The following is a 19807-nucleotide window of genomic DNA, read 5'->3' as shown; positions in this document are numbered from 1 at the left end:
TTAACGAAGATTACCTCAGTTTTAAAATTTTTGAACACGCAATCCTTTTCTTGAGCAAAAATAAAATTGAAATCTTATTTGAGTTTATGCGATTTGGGAGTTACCTTGATTGTCAAATTGGGTAACTTACGTTACCTTTTCGGGCCATTTGGCCAAGTTATATGACAAATCAAATATGTATTTATTATTATTATATATCTTAATCTAAAAATGAATATAACAAAGTTGATATTAACAGTCTTTTAGATTGAGAAGGGAAAATAATTAGTTGCTTATAATTAACAATTAATGTCACGATATGGGAGAAAATAGATGAAAGTTTCGATTTTGATTTATAAATATGATCTATGAGATACTTCATATAATATAAATAAGTATTAATTGTAATAGTAATCTTAAAGATAATTTTTTTATCACTTTATGTAACATGTTATAGCATTACAAACATATCACAAATATTTTTCGCAACAACGTGCAAGCTTAATCACACTCGTTATTTTTTATATCATGCGTAAATGAATTGCAAATTACTAAATCAAATTACAATTATGCACTTATAAATACAATTGTTGTTAAGACCAAACAAAGGGGGTTCACAGCAACGCGCAGGAGACCCCTCACTTTGTTTAGATCATTTACAACTTTCTATTTTCGGCTAAGAAACTGGCAAATGACACAAATCGAGCACCATTAGTTTTTGACAAATCGTCAAAAGAGTGAACACTAAAACCCTTTTATTATAGAGTACTATTTTGCTACTAAGATACAAAAAAGGAGTACCAAACTTTACTAGAAAAATAAGTTTTCAAAGGAGAATGTGTTTTCAATCTTAGGTTGAGTGACGTTTGCTTCAAGAAATGGTAAACTCATGTTTAGTTAAATTATTTCATTTAAAAGCGTAGTGTAGTTTCGTACTTTCATATAGTATTTTTGTTACAATAAAGTAATGCAAAATGATGTGGATACTTTTGCCCATGTTCTATGTATTAGTGGGTTGGTTGTCATGTGTGCTTTCATGAGTAAGTTGGTTGTCATCTAGCTTTATTAGGTGTATTAGTTGGTGTGATGATCATTATATTTGTGATCTATCTAGTATTTAAACATGTCCATTGTAACCATTTGATGTACCTTTGATTGATTACACATTACACATTACATTTTAAGGTTACATCTTATAATGTCATTTCCTACACTTCTCATTTATAGCAAATAGATTTTTCTACAATTTTTGTTTTTATAAAAACAAATATTTGACATAAATAAATTGGAAATTCATATCAAAATAAGTGACTTTTAATTATTGAAATATATAAGCATAAAGAAGTTCGTTCCACACATCAGGTACACCGGGAAGACACCAATGTATACAATCTGCATAACTACTAGGTTTCGATATTTGTTCTTCGGTAAGTGGATCCCATTGTTCTTTATAAATCGAAGGATGCCCTTCTTTCCTATATTCCGAAAGTTGAGTTATATTGATAATTTGAACATTCAAACCTCTAGTTTTTAGTTGATCGATGGAGTTCTCTACTATTCTCATCATTTTAGGATCCGTTCCGCGACCCCTATATCCAACTTTTGTGATCAATTCTGTCTCATTATAACAATTTTGGTTATCGGTTGCACCCCATTCTTCACCCCTACAAATTATAGAAACATGAAAGTTTACACGAGCTATGTTTTATAAGGCGACTATCTGCTCTGCGAGTAGTCTGGAGTCATTGTAGGCGAACATCCGTGGCCATAAAGGAATAACTGCATTTGCCTATAATCGAACCCATAACCTTCACTATGAAAGGATGAGCCCTAAACCATTACACCACCCCCTTGGTTGAATATGCATATTAGTTAAGAACAAATTTAGACGTTTGATTCAAGTTGAAGATGTTATATTCAACTTTAATCAAACTTCCATAAGAGTAGTAATTAGCTATCAAGTATACCAACACATTTAATTAGTTATTACTCCGTATTTGTTAAGTAAGAGTCGCCCATTTATCAACCGTTAATTCCTTGTTACTCCGCATTTTTCTTTTGTTATATTTGAATTCGACAAATTGTCACCATTTCTCGATTTTATCTTGGAATTCAAAACAGAAAAAAATTTCAACACTCAGAGCTTTCGTTTAAATCCATATCCAAGTAATTAATTCAGAACTTTAAGTCATTCTCAGAATTTAAGTTAGTTAGCCGTTAAACTATACAAATACAAGTACATTGTGTGTTTCAAAATGAATTTAATTGTACAGTGATATGACTGAAAAAATGATGTTAAACCATGAATATATTGGTACCTCTCATGAGTAGGCGACATGCTCATGAAGAACAATTGGGTCTTGAGTCGATCAACATGAATCTCTAACCAATCCGACCATGTTTTAAAAGCCATTTCGTAGCTACGTAGCATCTCCACTTCTTTATATATCCCATTTTCATCTTCAAATGAACCCCACCTAATCATAATCATCATCATCATTAGAATCTTAAATTTGGCTTCCATAATTAATTCACATAATAAATTGTAATTGATGAATATGTTATTGATCGATGTCTCCCCGGCCAACTTTTAAGATTTTTGAGGATATGATCCATACTGCTAGCAAGATTGACCGTTTCCGAATGCACAATCATTTTATTTCAAATTTAATAGTAAAAAGAAATATGTGGTTGTATGAGTATATAACCTAACTAAAGCTACATTATTTTGTTAAAACAACTAAACTATTCACACTACGTTCTTCAAAATATAACCTTAGAGTGATATAAAAGTAAAGTAAAAGCTAAATATTGCTAGTTTCATAAATATTGTTTGAATAAATGTTAATTAGTACACGTTTGTTAAGTAGAATGTTAATGTTAGTGCATATTTTGTAATCCCTAGTTCCATGAACTTTAACGTTTTATTCGATCATGTTGTAACCTGTAATATTGTTAAACGTTGATTGTCGATGTGTTATTTTATATTTGTAAACGTTTAAATATAATTCGTAATATTACTCGACAGTCGGCCGACTGACATGGTCAGTCGACCGACTGTCATTCACTGTCGACCGACATAAGAACTGAGGTATTTAAGCCTAATTAATCTTCATTAATTGGGTTAACGACTTAGCACATTACACACACACGAAAAACTCTTCTGGGTCGAGTCTCTTTCAATCTTCATGTCCAAATACCACAGAATGTCCGTCTAGGCTTCGTGTTTATCAAGATCTAGTCTTGGTTTGACTTGTACGAACCCGAAAACCCATAGATATTCGTTTAAGCTCTTTCTATTGTTATTCCGCCTCTAGATCGTGTTAGGTTGATTCTAAGATCCTCTCTTTCAGCGTCTACAAAGTGGTATCAGAGCATCGGCTTGCTGAATCAATTGTTTTAAACGAGTTCTTGGTATATTTTTGGGTCAAAAAATTGGTTTTGGATTGAATGTTGTATACTTTTACGTTAAACCTTCGGTTTTGATTCTGGCTCTGAAAGAAAGTACAGTCGACCGACTTAGGAGACAATCGACCGATTTTCGTGTATTTCGACCGATTGTCATTAGTTCGACCGATTGTCTTTAAACCGACCGACATATGATAAACCGACCGACTTAAGTTGTAAACCGACCGACTTAAGTTCTAAACCGACCGATTGAAGTAACATCGACCGATTGAAAAAGTACTACCATTTGCCTAAATGTAAACAGAACTTCGACCAAGTAATCATTGACAGTCGACCGATTGTAGTTGTTCATCGACCGATTGTAGTTGTTCATCGACCGACTGTATCTGTTAATCGACCGACTGTCACCAACAGTCGACCGACTTAGGATCAGATTCAACCTTAATCAAAATTTAAAATGTCTGATCAGGCAATGGCAATTACTTCCGGCGTTCAAAACATTTTACTATCTGATAGTGAATCAGGCAGTGCCAATCGTGCTCCTAGACTTGATAATACAAATGATTACATTAGATGGAGGGCTAGGTTCATGAATTACATTAGAGGCCTTGATCCTAGAATGTGGGATTTGATACAACATGAATATAAAGAGCCTTTAGGTACTGATGGTAATAGTAAGAAGTATGAAGATTATAGCGTGACAGAAAAAGAAACATATGCCTTAGAATGTAGATGTTATGCTCAATTGACCCAGGGTTTAGACGGTGATATTTATCATCAATATCAAATGCACTTAACTTCATATTCTCTTTGGAATGCTATTAAGATAGGTATCGAAGGAAATAAGGCGTATCGTGAAAAGAAAGCTAAAGTAATCAAAAGTGAATGGAAAAGGTTTGCTGCTCTAAGTCATGAAACGTTAGAAGAGATAATCATTCGCTATCGTCATCTTGTCTCTGAATTGGGTAACTTAGGTGTAGAAGTTACAGAACAGAAAGCTATCAAACAATTAACAGATGGTTTACCACACAAGTGGGATGCGTTTATTGAACAGATAGAGGACAGAGCTTCGTCTGCTGGTGAATCACTGACCCTAGATAAATTCACATCAAAATTGATGGTAAAGGACTTGGATATGGAAACCAAGAAGAAACGTCTTGAGGGTCAACAGAGTCCTATAATTTACAAAGCTGGTACTTCTGGATTGAGCAATGTTCATGCTCCCCTACAAACAGCGTTTGTTTCTAATGAGAGTGCTGTAAATAGATCACAACCTGCTCAAAATGTGATGTTTCCAACCCAAGTAAATAAGCCTAGTAATACAAATCAGTCCACCATTAGACAGGAGCCAAAAACTGTAGTTCTCAACACTGAGAATTTAAGAACTAGGCCCCTTTCAGTTGTAGAGGAAGATATGGCTTTAGTTGCTTTGGTAGTTAATTCTTATAATGAAATGGTTGGTGGTCAAATTGGTAATGCTCATTTAGAAGCAGAAGATTATGAGCAGATTGATGAGGATGAACTTGAAAAGATGGATATCCTCTGGGCTATGGGTAGTGTGATTAGACGAGCGAAGAAATTTCTGAAAAGGACAGGTCAACAGAGCTTAGGTGTTACTAGAGATACTAAGTTAGGTTTTGATATGTCAAAAGTGAGATGTTTTAATTGCAATGAGTTAGGACACTTCAAAAGAACATGTACCAGGCCACAGAAAACTGGTTTTCACAACCCATTTCACAATCAGTATAATAAGACAAAGGTTAATGTGCCAGTTGAAACAACGAGCGGTGATACTATCAGAAATGATAAAGCAAAAGGCTTAATTGCAACATATTCAGACGAAGGTTGTGATTGGACAGTATTTGCTGATGATGAAAATCATGCTAACGTTGTTAGAATGCCTAAGACCGAAGAAGAAACTGAAAGTGAGAAACAAGAAAGAGAGAAAGCTGGTTGTGTTGGTACTGCGAAAGAATGCATGTGTTACATCTGCAAGATGGAAGCAAGAATTGAGCGAACTTATGCAATGATCAGATATGTTAGAAGAGGTGTTCTTAACAAGAGAGTGTATGAGAAGTTCAAATACGAAATGCACAATGATGGCGATGTATGGACGGATTACAGTAGTTCGTCTTCATCAGATGGAGAAACTATTTTAATAGATGATGTCAAGATTTCAGTTGAGTTGAATAATTCTGACTGTTCCAGTTCTAGTTCAGAATCTGAACCTGAATCAGAGACTGAAGAAAAGCAGTATTCGTTCATGGCAAACACATCAAGTGACTCTAAGGTACAAACTGAATTTCCTTTGGTATGTAACGATTGTGCTGATCATAAGTTAGAAATTGCTAAACTTGAATCCATAGTTTCTAAACTGAATGATATTCCCTTAGGATGTATATACTGTCCCGAAGTAAAACAGGAACTTAGGATTGTTAAAGCAGCTTATCTTGAGGTAAAAGGCCTATACGAGACTAATTTAACTCAGTTTAACAATAAAAAGGAATTCAGGGAGACAATCAAAACTCTAGAAAATCAAGTTCATGATTTAAGAGCTACAATTTCAGGTGACCAAAAGGCCATAATGATGTACTTAAATCAACTTGAATGTACTAAGAGAGAAAAGGAAGAGTTTAAGATTAAGTATGAGTCAGAAAAGGCTAGAAATGACACTTGGCAGCGAATGTCATATGTCATTGACTATACTGTCTATAACAAGAATGATGGTAAAAAGGGTTTAGGTTATAAAGAGTGTCCTCCTCCTCTTAGGAATGAGTACATTAATAAACCTTCTGATTCTTGCCTTAGTGAAATCCTAAGTGTTAAGCCTGTAGAGAATGAAAAATCAGACAGCACTAAGCCGATTGTTGACTACTTAGCTGAGGACAGTAAATCTGATTCAGTGTATGAAAAAGTTTCAGAGTTTGTGACACCAAAATCCAAACCAATTACTATCCTGAAAAATCCATTGAATGCTAGTAAGGCTAGTGAAAGCGGACAACCCACACCTAGAAAACAAGTAAACTCTAGGAACGCTAATGGAAAGAAAATATTTCAGACACCTGTCAAGTATCAGCAGGGACTCAACCTAGATAAAGAATATGTTCTTACACAAGCACCTGAAGAACTATTTAATAAAAGGAGCCCTAATACTAACAATGTGCCTAAATATGTGCATCCTAACCGTCGACCAGGCTTGAAACATCATGTTGAGAAGCCTATGCCACCCATGAAACAGTCTTTTCCCAATAAGCATCTGAGTTCAAAAACACGTACAAAAGAAACTCAAAACTGTAATAAATGTGGGAAAAAGGGTCACTGTGCTGTTAACTGTCAACAGCGTTGGAAAACACCAAAAAGAAAATCTGACACTGAAAAGAAAACTACACACTATGCTTCTAGTTCCAGTTCCATAGGTACTTCAAGTAATAGTTCAAAAGGTTTTTATAAACCAAAGTCAAATTCTATTGCTAATTCATCCACAAGGGTACAGTCAGGTGTGAATAAAATTTTTCAAACGAATGACTATTATGAGAAATCTGTTGGTAAACGTACCGTTTGGAAGCCTAAAACCGAGACAAAGGTTGTTGACAAGTCCAATGATCCATCGGGATCAAAGGGTCAATGGATGGATGTGCAAGTTATTGGTGTCGATGGGAAACCCACTGCCATTCGGGCATGGGTGTCCATCTCAAACTAACTTCTTTTCTTGTTGTGCAGGTCGCCTACGATCCGAGTAGAAATACATGGATTGTTGATAGTGGGGCGTCCCGGCACATGACAGGAAATATGTCCTTACTTTCTAATGTCAAATCAGTAAATGGAGGATCTGTTTCTTTTGCAGGAGATGAAGGAGGTTTTATTACAGCTCAGGGTGTGATTGCTAATGCTAATGTTAGTTTTGATAAAGTGAATTTTGTGAAGCAGATGTCAAATAATCTGCTGTCTGTTTAGCAAGTAGCAGATAAAAGGCATAAGGTTGCCTTTGATGATCAAAGATGCTACATTTTGAAGAAAGAGTATGTAATACCGGAAGAGATGATTCTTATGACAGCTCCCAGAAATAACGATTTGTATATTTTGGATATGTCAACAGCCCATGTTAAAGCTGCAACAGGTCATCAAGCTTTCATATCCAAAGCTACAGAACAAGAATCAATTTCATGGCACAAGCGTATGGGTCATTTGAGCTTGAGAAAGATGAACAATCTTGTTCATAATAATATGATTGAGGGAGTAAATGTTAAGAGTTTTCAAATTCCTGAAGGATGTCTTCCGTGTAAGAAAGGGAAACAGACTAAAAAGTCACATGTAACAAAGAAACATCATTCAATTGTTGTTCCTCTAGAGTTGTTACATATGGATCTCTTTGGTCCGATTAATCGAACAAGCATCTCTGGAGATTCATATTGTTTGGTAGTGACTGATGAATACTCACGATACTCTTGGGTAGTGATGTTAAAAAGGAAGTCTGACACGTTTGACAATATAAAGTTGTTGTTTTTGAAGCTGGAATCTTTGTACAAGTTAAAGGTTAGGAAGACTCGAACAGATAATGGTACTGAATTCAAGAATCAGCAGATGGAGAGTTTCTGCAATGAGAAAGGCATTCAACAACAGTTCAGTCCAGCTTATACTCCGCAATCAAATGGTGTTGCTGAAAGACGTAACAGAACGTTAATTGAAACTGCTAGAACTATGTTAGCCGACTCAAGTTTACCGGTTAACTTCTGGAGTGAAGCTGTGGCTACAGCATGTTATACAATGAACCGATTGTTAGTAGTCAAGAGACATGGAAAGACTTGCTATGAATTGCTACATAAAAGGAAGCCTAACATTAAACATTTCGAACCCTTTGGTGCACCGTGTTCAATCATGATACGAGATACTGGAGGAAAATTTAATCCTAAGGCTGTTCCTGGTATATTTCTTGGTTATGGGAATCCAAACAAAAGAGTTTTCAACACTGTATCTAAACGTGTTGAAGAACATTTTGAAGTAGATGTTCAAAGAAATGCTGCTATTCCTGCTGGGAAAGGTTTTTCATAGCAGTTTGATTATGAAAATTTGTTTGATTCTTTTGGTCTTCCGTCTGTTGCTACTGATGATGAAGTTATTGCAAGATTACTGAATGAAATGCAGACGTCTCCATCACAAATGGTTCCGAAATCTCAAACGGCACCACAACATCACCCAGTGCCGCAACAACAACTTGTTCAAGATGATGAAGAATCCGGTGATTATCAAGATGATCCATCTTATGATTGATCTGATTCTGAAGAGGAGTCACAACCTATAGACAGTGGCGAAAGTGTTCATAATCTGCCACAAAATGTAGAAGTTCAGGAAGAACAACCAGGACCTGAAGGTGTTCGTAGATCATCACGAACAGTTGTCCTACCTCGACACTTAGATGATTTTATTGTTGATTCGAAAGGAGTTTCTGGAGAACCATCAAATGATGCCTCAACGTCTGATAATCAGAAAGCTTCAACTGAGAATGTTATGCAAGCTTTATATTCTTCACTAAATAGGTCAGGCAAACTCTTCTTACATGCATATTCATGCTTTGTGTGTCAAATTGAACCAAATTCTGTTGAGGAAGCTCTTCTTTATGATGATTGGGTAAATGCCATGCAAGAAGAGCTTTTGCAATTCAAGCATTTAGGAGTATGGAAACTAGTGACTCCGCCGCATGGTTGCAAACCTTATGGGCTTAGATGGGTATGGAAGAATAAAAAGGACGAGCAAGGTATTGTAATTCGAAATAAAGCTAGATTGGTTGTGAAGGGATATCAGCAGATCCCTGATATAGATTTTGATGAAGTAATTATTGAAGATGAACCAATAGGTGATTTTCCAGAGTACGAATGTAATAACGATAAAGATCTACCTACATTTCAAGACTACTTCAAAATGAATGAAGAGCTTCTAAACCGTAAATGCGAAGAAAAAGAAAAGACCGAAGATTTGCCTCCAGGGTTTTTACCGGTCAAGATAAATAAAGAAAAGATAGAAGTTCTAGAAGCTGAGTGGAAGATCCAGTTGAGGATCAGAAAATATTGTGAGAAGCCAGCGCCGGAACCTGAATGGATGAATTATATTAATAGACCGGCGAATCTTTTGCCTAAAGGAAAAATAATTGCGTGGGCCTACATTAAAGAGTTGAATATATACGCAATAAAGAAGGAGTACAGAGTGGATTACATCAAACATGGATACGAGTTCACGTCTCTACCGTACTTTGAATTTATGCAGGTGGCTAGGCTCAAAATGTTATATAGGGATTATGACGGAATTCCTAATATTGTCTGCAAGAAGATAAGACACTCGTACTTGTCAAAGAACTTTGAGGGATTCGGCCCTCAATTTCCCACGATCACTTATCGAACAAACAAGAAAACGGGCGAACGAAGAAAGATTGTCAAATACAAGCCAGTAAATTATATGAGAAAGGTTCCTGTGATGAAAATGCCGCAGAACTTTAGCCCACGTTTTCGCTGGTGGTACTACGATGAACGCTCAGAGGAGGCAGTCATCGTTTTGGACAAATTGAAGGAAGATGAGACAGACTCGACACGGGTTTTAGATCCCGTTTGGTTGAGAAATTGCTGTGAAGCTGACATCTTCACATTGTACTACAATCGGATGCTGTACAGGCCAGAAAATAGAGTTCAAGCACAACAGTACATTCGTGTTGCAAAGGTTTGCTATTTGAATAATATGGTTACAGATCCGTACAGAGATTGAAGCAGATCGAAGACTTATGAGGAACTAGGTCTTAGGGGGAGTTTGTTAGTGCATATTTTGTAATCCCTAGTTCCATGAACTTTAACGTTTTATTCGATCATGTTGTAACCTGTAATATTGTTAAACGTTGATTGTCGATGTGTTATTTTATATTTGTAAACGTTTAAATATAATTCGTAATATTACTCGACAGTCGGCCGACTGACATGGTCAGTCGACCGACTGTCATTCACTGTCGACCGATATAAGAACTGAGGTATTTAAGCCTAATTAATCTTCATTAATTGGGTTAACGACTTAGCACATTACACACACACGAAAAACTCTTCTGGGTCGAGTCTCTTTCAATCTTCATGTCCAAATACCACAGAATGTCCGTCTAGGCTTCGTGTTTATCAAGATCTAGTCTTGGTTTGACTTGTACGAACCCGAAAACCCATAGATATTCGTTTAAGCTCTTTCTATTGTTATTCCGCCTCTAGATCGTGTTAGGTTGATTCTAAGATCCTCTCTTTCAGCGTCTACAGTTAAGATGGATGAAAAAAAAAAAAAAACTAACAATATTTAGTTTCTAATTCAGTTTTGTATGATATCTAAAGAATGAGCCATGAGTTGTGTCAATTTTATAACAAATAAATAATGTAGTTTTGGTTGATTTTGTACCCAAATTGTGAAGCCCCTATGATAGGTTGTGGGTTCAAGTTTAGGGTGAACACTTGTAAATATCGGTGAAAAATTCGTGTTAGGTGTGTGAGTTTTTCCTATTATAAATAAAAAAATAAAAATAATTATACACAAGAGTTAAAATATTCAATTTACTCTTCTATACATACTATGAAAAAGCTTATTGCATGACATCATTTCATAATAAAAACTATAGCTTAAAAAAATAATGAGGACACATGTCACATTCTCACCCCATTTGGATGACATCATCCTTTCCTTATTTTTTAAATTAAATAAATCATAATAATTAATTAATCTTATTAAATTAAAATTATAAATAAAATCGGTATTTCAAAAAATAAAAAACAAAATTTAATTATTATAAAAAAAGTAACAGAGAATGCTTCTCTTGGAAACCCCATCACACGCGTGCACGCTTCATTATTTTCGAAAAAAAAAGCCTTATATCATTTAAACCCTAAATCTCTTTTTTGCTCTGTACCTATCTCCTCTCCCAATTACAAAAAACCCTAGAAAATTGAATAATCTCTGAATCCTCTTTCAATTCCTTAGCATATGTTCATTTTAAACATGTCCGCCATTGCACCACCATCGCTTCTTTTGCTTCGAATATCAGATACATTCGGCTTCTCCATCTTCTTCATTCATTTTGAGCTTTTCATCTTCTGGCAGCTTCATCACGAATTCTTTAAGGTAAATCAATCTTTTCCAGATTCAATGAGAAGGTGGGATTATATTGCGATTGTTTTCAGATTCTAACAGGTAATGTTTTCAATTTTATCTTCAACATCGATTTAGGGTTTTTCAATATGAGATTTGCAGCTAGGTTCATAAATTATAAATCTCTTCATAAGTCATTTGTTGAGTTAGGGCTTTGATTTATATAAGGGCTTTTATTTTTCACTTATTTTTAATTAATGTCTGAAAATATTTTGAATTGGTAAATCATGTAACAGAGACAGCAGATCGAGCCATCGCACCATATCTGCACTCACACTATTTTGGATTCCTTCAGATTTTGATCTTGAGTAGTAAGCTTCCATTTTTCCTAATTTTCTTAATTGTTTGATCATATATAGTTAAACATTTGGACTAAATTATGATTCAAAAAACTGACATGTGGGTTAAAACTTGGTACATTGAATTGTGTAACAAATACTATATTATGATATATATTCATTTGATTTGTAACAAGATGAAAATAGGACGCTGAATTCGGAAAGTATTAAGGTTGAAATGAAAAGTCAAACTGTAAAGGTCAAAGGACCATATTTCTTGAAAAGTTATAGTTTTGGATGAGATAGTGAGACAATAAACACTTCAAATGGGGGTAAGTATCCTTCAAATGAGACTAAATAAATATCTGAATATGTAATTATATGTTAGGTTTGTTTATTAAACTGTTGCTTTGACGCATAGATTACAATTCTTAGAATTTGTTTTTTAAAAATATAAAGCTGATATTGGCATTTTGAGATACTAATATTGTGCTAATTTTTTCAATACGCAAATTCGAGTTCTCTTAATGTTTGCAAGAGCATGTATTTTAAAGATTATAGGCTGACCTAAATGATATGTATTTTACTGATATGTACTGCATACCAAATGTTTGATGAAATGCTTCAATGGATCTTTTGATATTTACAGGCCTGGATTGTAAGAGATCGGTTCAATGTGTCATATCCTACAGGGTATGAACTATCTGATACGATACATCTAAGGTGAGTTGTAGATATTTTGTTTTAAGCGTACATGTTATTTTACAAAAGGGTTTTGTTATGAATATTGACTTATTAGCCCTCAACCTGCTGTTTCTGCTTCTAGGTAGTCTTGTGAACTAGATACTCTAATTATTTTTATCTTAATTTAATCAAAATCATTTGCATATCTTATGTTTAATATCTGAATTTTGCAAAGCAACTGGAAGTATATTAGCAATTTAGGAATCTTAGCTAATCTTTTATTGTTAAATGTTCAATCAAGAAAATATATTTTGTGGGCAGGTGGGATGCTGAAGGGCCTTTTAAGCCATTGCATATCATGAATCCTACAAGGCTGGCTTTTATTCGGTCAACTCTTTGCAGACATTTTGGGTATTAATATCATTTCATTTGCCATCTTATTAATAAATCCTATAGGTATTATTTTTTTTCTGGCAAAATGGGTTCGGGTCAAAATGGGTCCAGGTCGAAACGGGTTAGTATTAGATGACCAAACACATGTGAATTAATGGAGTTCAATTTAGTTTTCTACTTTTTACATATTGTATCATCAATCTTCATTTGCACGAGACCACCTAAAAACTCTAGAAACTGCATTACTACTCTGACTTTTTTTGGACTTTTTGTTTTTTTAAAGAGTCATTCGACTATGTGATCTATCTATTTGTGTAGAGTCAAATGCTAACTCTGACTTAGTACACATTACTACTTTATTGGAGTTTTCAATTTTTAGATGAACTTTCTTTTGTTATAATAGTTTTTTTTTTTTTTTTTTTTTGCGCAAAAAAAATGACTCAAGTGTTTGTGGCACCTGGTGAAAGTTTGTCCTGTCTCATTTTTAAATTTGCCAAGGGAAGTCAGTATTTAAGTTATGTTTCATGCCTACTTATCAAAGTAGTCGAATTTCATCAGAAGTGTAATAGAAGCATTAAGTTAAGCATTGAAAACACAATTCATTTTCAGATTTAAATAGTTACTCTAAAGTATTATGTTGAAACGATGTTAAAATGATGTTTATATTAGTTACAGATGAACGCTTGATTGATGCACGCCAAGTGTTTGCTTAAATGTGTAGGTGAAAGTGTCATTTGATTTTAAGTGTATAGTATTGTTCTTTTTCCTTCCTTGATGTTATCTCCATTTACATGTTTTGATTTAAAATGAAGTATTATAAACAGTTGATTATATTGTGCCTACTTTTAAATGAGTTGAATTGTCACCTCTAGCCATATGAATTATTCCACTTTTCTTTATATGCTAACTGCATAAAAAAATTTTAAATTGTTACATTGTAGCATATAGGAGCAATGACAGGTGTCTTGTGCGCCCTGTGGAACAGAGGGAAGCAATATATGATGTCTTGAATAAGCCAAATGTTGATAAGTAAGCTTTTTACTCCGTTCTTCATATTCATTTTTGTTTAAATATTTCAGGAGCTGTAAAAACATTTAAGTATACAATTGTTGTCATGTCTTATGATACTAATGCTTATATTGACGTGTCTTTATTTTTTAATGATTTTCACACAACTTGCAACATACACAACTTGCACTAAGATTAAGATTATTTTGGTTCTGAATGTGGTTATCTTATAAGTTGTTTATGTTCTTATATATAAAGCAATGTTTAACTTATCTTTTGCATTTGGTTTTTATATTGTTTCAGTTTAAGATTTAGACATGTAGTTAAAGGGATGTATATATGAGATGTTAAAAGTTCATTTTAAGAGATCAAAAAGTTAGACACTCACATTTTTCTTTGGTATTTAACTGACACAAAAATGATAAAAGTTCATTTTAATAGTATTTACGGTGTAAGTTATGTTTTAAGTTGTGCAAACATCATCACTTCAATCAAGGGTGTGTGTTACTTTAGTTGTATAATTGTTTTGTATGTGATAATATGTACATAGACACAGACTGTACAAGTATTGACCCTGTTACACTAATAATGTGGTAATGATGGTGATGTTGTATGTTCTAAGTACTAATAAAAGAAATCAATGTTTTGATATTTTAAATAATATGCATTTTATTTTTAATTTGGTTTGTTGCTTTCATTCATTAACTATGTTAGGCTGCTTATCCTCATTTTATGTGGGCTTAAGCAGGTTCTTTCTAATCGCTCTTGGTCGTAAGGGGTTCTCGAATAGAAGATGCGAGTCTATTAAAGTAAGTTGCAGTACAATCATGTAAGTCTGTTAATGTTATTAGTTGATGCAGTCAATTATTTGTTCACAAACTTATATTGATCACTAATTATTTTTATGTCAAATTTGCAGTGAAATTAAGGAAAGGAATAAGAAAATCATGGTTGAAAATAAAGCAAAGAAAGTTAAGGTAGTATGGAAACAAAAAGTCTCGTGGAAGGGTGGTAACCTAGCTAAGGCTGGAAAGAAACCTAAGCTCAGAGGTAACTTGATAATGTTCTATTTTGATTTGGGTTTGGTCTTCTGATATATGCTGGATTTTTTTAGTCTGATAAATCAAAGGTGTAAGTTTTGCTTTGTTAGATGATATTGGAAACCACCATGTATATTTTGTTCATTCAATCATTCTTATCGTACTGTTATAATTATAATTATATATATAGTCTGAAGATAATAAAGAATGAGTTTCATCAACCTAAATATCATTCAAAAAAAAAAAATTCTTAAAAATCCCGTGATTCCACGGGTCTTTGCACTAGTTTGAGAATATTTTGTATGGACTTACAACACTTTGATATGGGGTTGCCTCCACCAAAGATAGGAATTAAAGACAAGTATATCGGCATCAGTCCAAACCCTAGCATGCTTTACAATGGATTGGGAACGAACGATCCTTTCAGGTAACCTATGGTTCACTGGGTGGTCAGAGTTAGACTCAACTAATAAAGGTGCCCAATAGAACTCGATGGAAGCATTGTATTCCTACATTTCATCAAAATTCATACAAAAAAGAATGAGAACTTTCAAATTACATAATAAATTCATTGAAATGTTATTGGAATATTTGTGAGTACTTAGTTAGGGTTTATAATTTTACTTACCACAGCTTTGAAGGCAATTAAATTGGAACCATCATAGTTAATGAATTTGAGTTTTGGGTCATGGATGGATGAATCTAAAAGGCAAACCATTGAAATCCATTGACCTCGATTTAGAGAATCCCCTACAAATACCATCCTTCTGTTCCTTAGCCTCTCCAACAATTTTGTTGCATTAAACCTACAAGGAGACAATAAGTATAAGTATCTTAAAAGGGAAAAATAATAGAAAATGAAGAATCATATTTTAAGATATTAATTACTTATCATATGTTATATCTTACTCAGTAATAAAACATCTTATTCATTCAATAACTCGATATAATTATACATAATGGTGTCGAAAATAACTTAATATCATAACAATTTAGGTTAAAGTGGATTCAGGTTAAATGAGTTGATTAACTTTGTTACTCGTATCCAAAAACCCGAATTCCATAAACCCCTTAATTTGGATTTGGTTAATCTGAATAACTTGGAAAACCGGAAATGATAAGAACTTTTTTAATGATAGCGAGTTGTCAATAAGCATTTCAGACATACATGTTTTATTTGTACATTATAAATAACCAATCACTTTTTGCAAATAACTACTCTCAACTAGCAAAAGGTACAATCATTTTCTACATAATTTAATTAGCCTTGAAAAATTCTACAAGATAAGACTAAATACAGAAATATACCATTATTTGATTAATATATATAATATTTATTTATTACTATTACTATTATTATTATTATTATTATTATTATTATTATTATTATTATTATTATTATTATTATTATTATTATTATTATTATTATTATTATTATTATTATTATTATTATTATTATTATTATTATTATTATTATTATTATTATTATTATTATTATTATTATTATTATTATTATTATTATTATTATTATTATTATTATTATTATTATTATTATTATTATTATTATTATTATTATTATTATTATTATTATTATTATTATTATTATTATTATTATTATTATTATTATTATTATTATTATTATTATTATTATTATTATTATTATTATTATTATTATTATTATTATTATTATTATTATTATTATTATTATTATTATTATTATTATTATTATTATTATTATTATTATTATTATTATTATTATTATTATTATTATTATTATTATTATTATTATTATTATTATTATTATTATTATTATTATTATTATTATTATTATTATTATTATTATTATTATTATTATTATTATTATTATTATTATTATTATTATCATTAATTAATTAATAGATCTTTATTTATTATAGTTATACTTATAATCATAGTTTACCATTTTTATGAATCTATCTATATGCAATGCACATATACCTAATTAATATAATTTTAAAATATCGTAAAAATCAAATATTTTGATTGGACATCATGGGTGGTTGAAATATAAATCAACCCTAATTGAAAACCTGATACTCTAATACACAAATTAGCATACATTATAAAAGGCCTACTATCATATATATTAGCTTGATTTTAGCTAGAAAAATACAAGAATATAACTAGATGATATATTGTTGATTAGTCAATCAAATGTTCATAGACCAAAATGATCAACAAATTAAAAAATTATTTAAAGGGTTTACTATTGATATTGATAACCTAGTGATTGTAACCCTAATTTTCTCATAAATTATATATAGGTCTTGTTCAAACCTCAGTGTTAACATGTTTAGAATAATCAAACAAAAGGGTTAGAAAAAAAAAATCATGCCTCAAGATGGCATGGGTAAAATGAGACCAAATTTTGCTTCCCTATGACTCGGGAGGGCTAAGCGTTGGTTCATTGAAATTCAAAAACGTATCCCTTTTAGTTAAATGGTGGTGGAGATTCCTCACCGACAATAATTCTCTTTGGGTTCGTTTAATTAAAGGTATTTATGGAAATAATGGACGGTTGGGTTGCATTTCTCCAAATCAAAATCAATACCTCAAAAAATTTACGGGGAGAACTTGGTTTAATATCCTTAATGTTGAAGACATCCTAAGTAAGTTAGGGTGAGATATTTTTAATGCTTTTGTTAAAATAATGGGTAAAGGTTTGGAAACTAGTTTTTGGTGTGACAAATGGTGCGGTGAAGAAACATTAAAAGACACTTTCCCGAGGCTTTTTCGGCTAGAATTCAATAAATCTGCCACAGTTGCTGAACGTGTAACTTGGAATGAAATGGCTGCTACTGCTTTCACATGGAATTGACTTTCACAAACGAAATGGTGATCTTCTTCAGACCTCAAACTGCTCAAAAAAAAATTGGCAAGACAGCGGTCTCAGGCAAAGAACATGATATATGGACTTTCAAATTTAACAACTTCGAAAAATTTAAGTCCAGCTCGCTGTCCCGTTTGCATGATGAAATTACTGCTTCGAGTACCTCAAACATCCCTCCTACACTTACTAACAATAAAATTCCACAAAAGATTGGTATTTTCACATGGCGAGCTTCTCAAAACAAGCTTCCGGTTAGAGTGGAATTTAACAACCGAGGGATTGATTTACACTCGGTAAGATGCTCAAACTGTGATGACGATTTAGAATCCACTTTCCACATGTTATTCTCGTGCAAAACTGCCGCAGAAGTATGGGATAAAGTGCGAAAATGGTGGCATATGAATCTTTTAAATATCTCAAGTTTACAAGAATTTATTAAAGCTTAAATCTGGAACTAAAATCAGTTAAAAAACTACGAGTGGATATCTTGTAGATGGGAGAAAGGAAATCTTGATTGGCTAATTTGGCTCATAAACCCGATCTCCTTCAACAAAACCTCCCCAAACAAAGAAGGAATAGGCTAACATTCCCATGAAATCTTAGTTTGATTCGAATTCCTAATACATATGCTTCTTCTTTTTGTAAATTTTTTGCTCAAATATGTTGTATATTCATAATCCTCGATGTACATTATCTTTATTAATGAAATTTGTTTGCTTTAAAAAAAAAAAAAAAAAAAAAAAAATGATAGACTGTTAGGACGACTCCTACATCTAAGAACATTGCTTACTTAAACAGTAACTCTATCCTTTACCCTGTCGACCACTCATACTATTGTTGTGGAAATTATTTGCACAAAATGTGAATGTTTCTTATTTAAGAAATGTGCATTCTGGTTGCAAATCAACCTGCCTCTAGATAAGGGTGTGTTTGATTGCATTTTATTGGCACTGAACGTCGAACAATTCAACATTCAGGGCGTTTTTTTGTGACATATGAATGGCAATGATTATCAAATCATTGTCGTTAAGAATGAATAAAAATGAAGTTCAATCAAACCTTTGAATCATCCAATTTTAAATCATTCAACACTTAATCATTCCGTCATATCAAATATAGCATGGGTGAAATGTCTAGACCTCAAATCATAAATTAATTTTAAATGTGGTATTAATATCACAACTTGGAACATGTCTAAAAAATCAACCATATTGCATGTAAGGGGAGACTGATAGATATAAAGAAAAAAACCTTGGGAGGTCACAATGTTGAGGTTGCCACCTCCAATTTTGATACCTCAAATCCTGTCTTCCAAATTTGTTGCATGCTAACTGATCCGACATGAATTTACATTCTTTCTCTTTATATAGAGGGTACGACGTGTTATCAAACACCCATTTACCGCTAAACAGATTGCACTTCAACTCAGAATCATCAGAATGTATATTATCTACTGAGGCCGAAATCATCGTAAAGGTGACATAGTTTCCAGCCATATAAAGTACTGATCCAACAAAAAATACTGCAAAAAGAAGTGCAACAAAAAGCTGAATTATACTAAACTTTACTGATGATCCAAATGTTATTGGAACCAAATGTTGGTTTCTTGCCACCATTTGACTAAACTTTGATTCCTTTGGAGATAAGTTCTTTTTTGATGAAATAATATTCAGCTAATTCTATGTAGGGGTTTCTCCCCTATTTAAGTTTCTAATAGTTGGTGGGAATTTGTAATTAAGCTTCTGATGGGTTAGGAGTAGTGGCCAAGTTGGAACTTATGTTATTAATAACTACTTATAACAAAACATCAGTAACTGTTAAGTTGGTATGTTTAAAAACAAAATATATTGTTTGACTTCATCATAGATATGTTAATGTTAAAGATATAGAAACTCGTTTGAATAGGATTGACCTGAGAGATACTATTAACATTTACATTTACATTTACAATTAACAAAAAGGATGCTAAATTTATTGAGGGAATATTTGTT

General features: G+C 32.7%; 2 protein-coding genes across 7 annotated transcripts; one reads left to right on the top strand and one right to left on the bottom strand.

The window, feature by feature from the left end:
* Positions 1-1297: 1297 nt before the first annotated feature.
* On the bottom strand, positions 1298-19432 carry LOC139871947 (protein trichome birefringence-like 34). Its single transcript, XM_071859704.1, has 5 exons — positions 19068-19432; positions 15576-15753; positions 15260-15456; positions 2298-2456; positions 1298-1643 (listed from the first exon to the last, which is right to left on the bottom strand). The coding sequence occupies exons 1-5, from the start codon at positions 19430-19432 to the stop codon at positions 1298-1300; spliced, it is 1245 nt and encodes a 414-aa protein (XP_071715805.1).
* On the top strand, positions 11200-15168 carry LOC139871948 (uncharacterized). 6 transcript variants are annotated; one of them, XR_011766814.1, is made up of 6 exons: positions 11200-11855; positions 12472-12545; positions 12828-12917; positions 13841-13928; positions 14656-14736; positions 14827-15168. XR_011766814.1 is itself a non-coding variant. In XM_071859708.1 (6 exons), exons 4-6 carry the CDS (start codon positions 12865-12867, stop codon positions 14999-15001), a joined length of 309 nt encoding a protein of 102 aa, XP_071715809.1. In that variant the 5' UTR covers positions 11200-11517; positions 11781-11855; positions 12472-12545; positions 12828-12864; the 3' UTR covers positions 15002-15168. The 6 variants fall into 6 exon arrangements, 3 of the variants coding, with proteins under 3 accessions (XP_071715809.1, XP_071715808.1, XP_071715806.1); XM_071859708.1 differs by lacking the exon at positions 13841-13928 and having other exon boundaries at positions 11200-11517; positions 11781-11855; XM_071859707.1 differs by lacking the exon at positions 13841-13928 and having other exon boundaries at positions 11200-11586; positions 11781-11855.
* Positions 19433-19807: the final 375 nt, after the last annotated feature.

The sequence above is a fragment of the Rutidosis leptorrhynchoides genome, chromosome 10 (assembly GCF_046630445.1).
Source record: "Rutidosis leptorrhynchoides isolate AG116_Rl617_1_P2 chromosome 10, CSIRO_AGI_Rlap_v1, whole genome shotgun sequence".
In the NCBI taxonomy this organism is placed as follows: Eukaryota; Viridiplantae; Streptophyta; class Magnoliopsida; order Asterales; family Asteraceae; genus Rutidosis; species Rutidosis leptorrhynchoides.
This window is presented reverse-complemented; position numbering and strand designations above follow the sequence as displayed.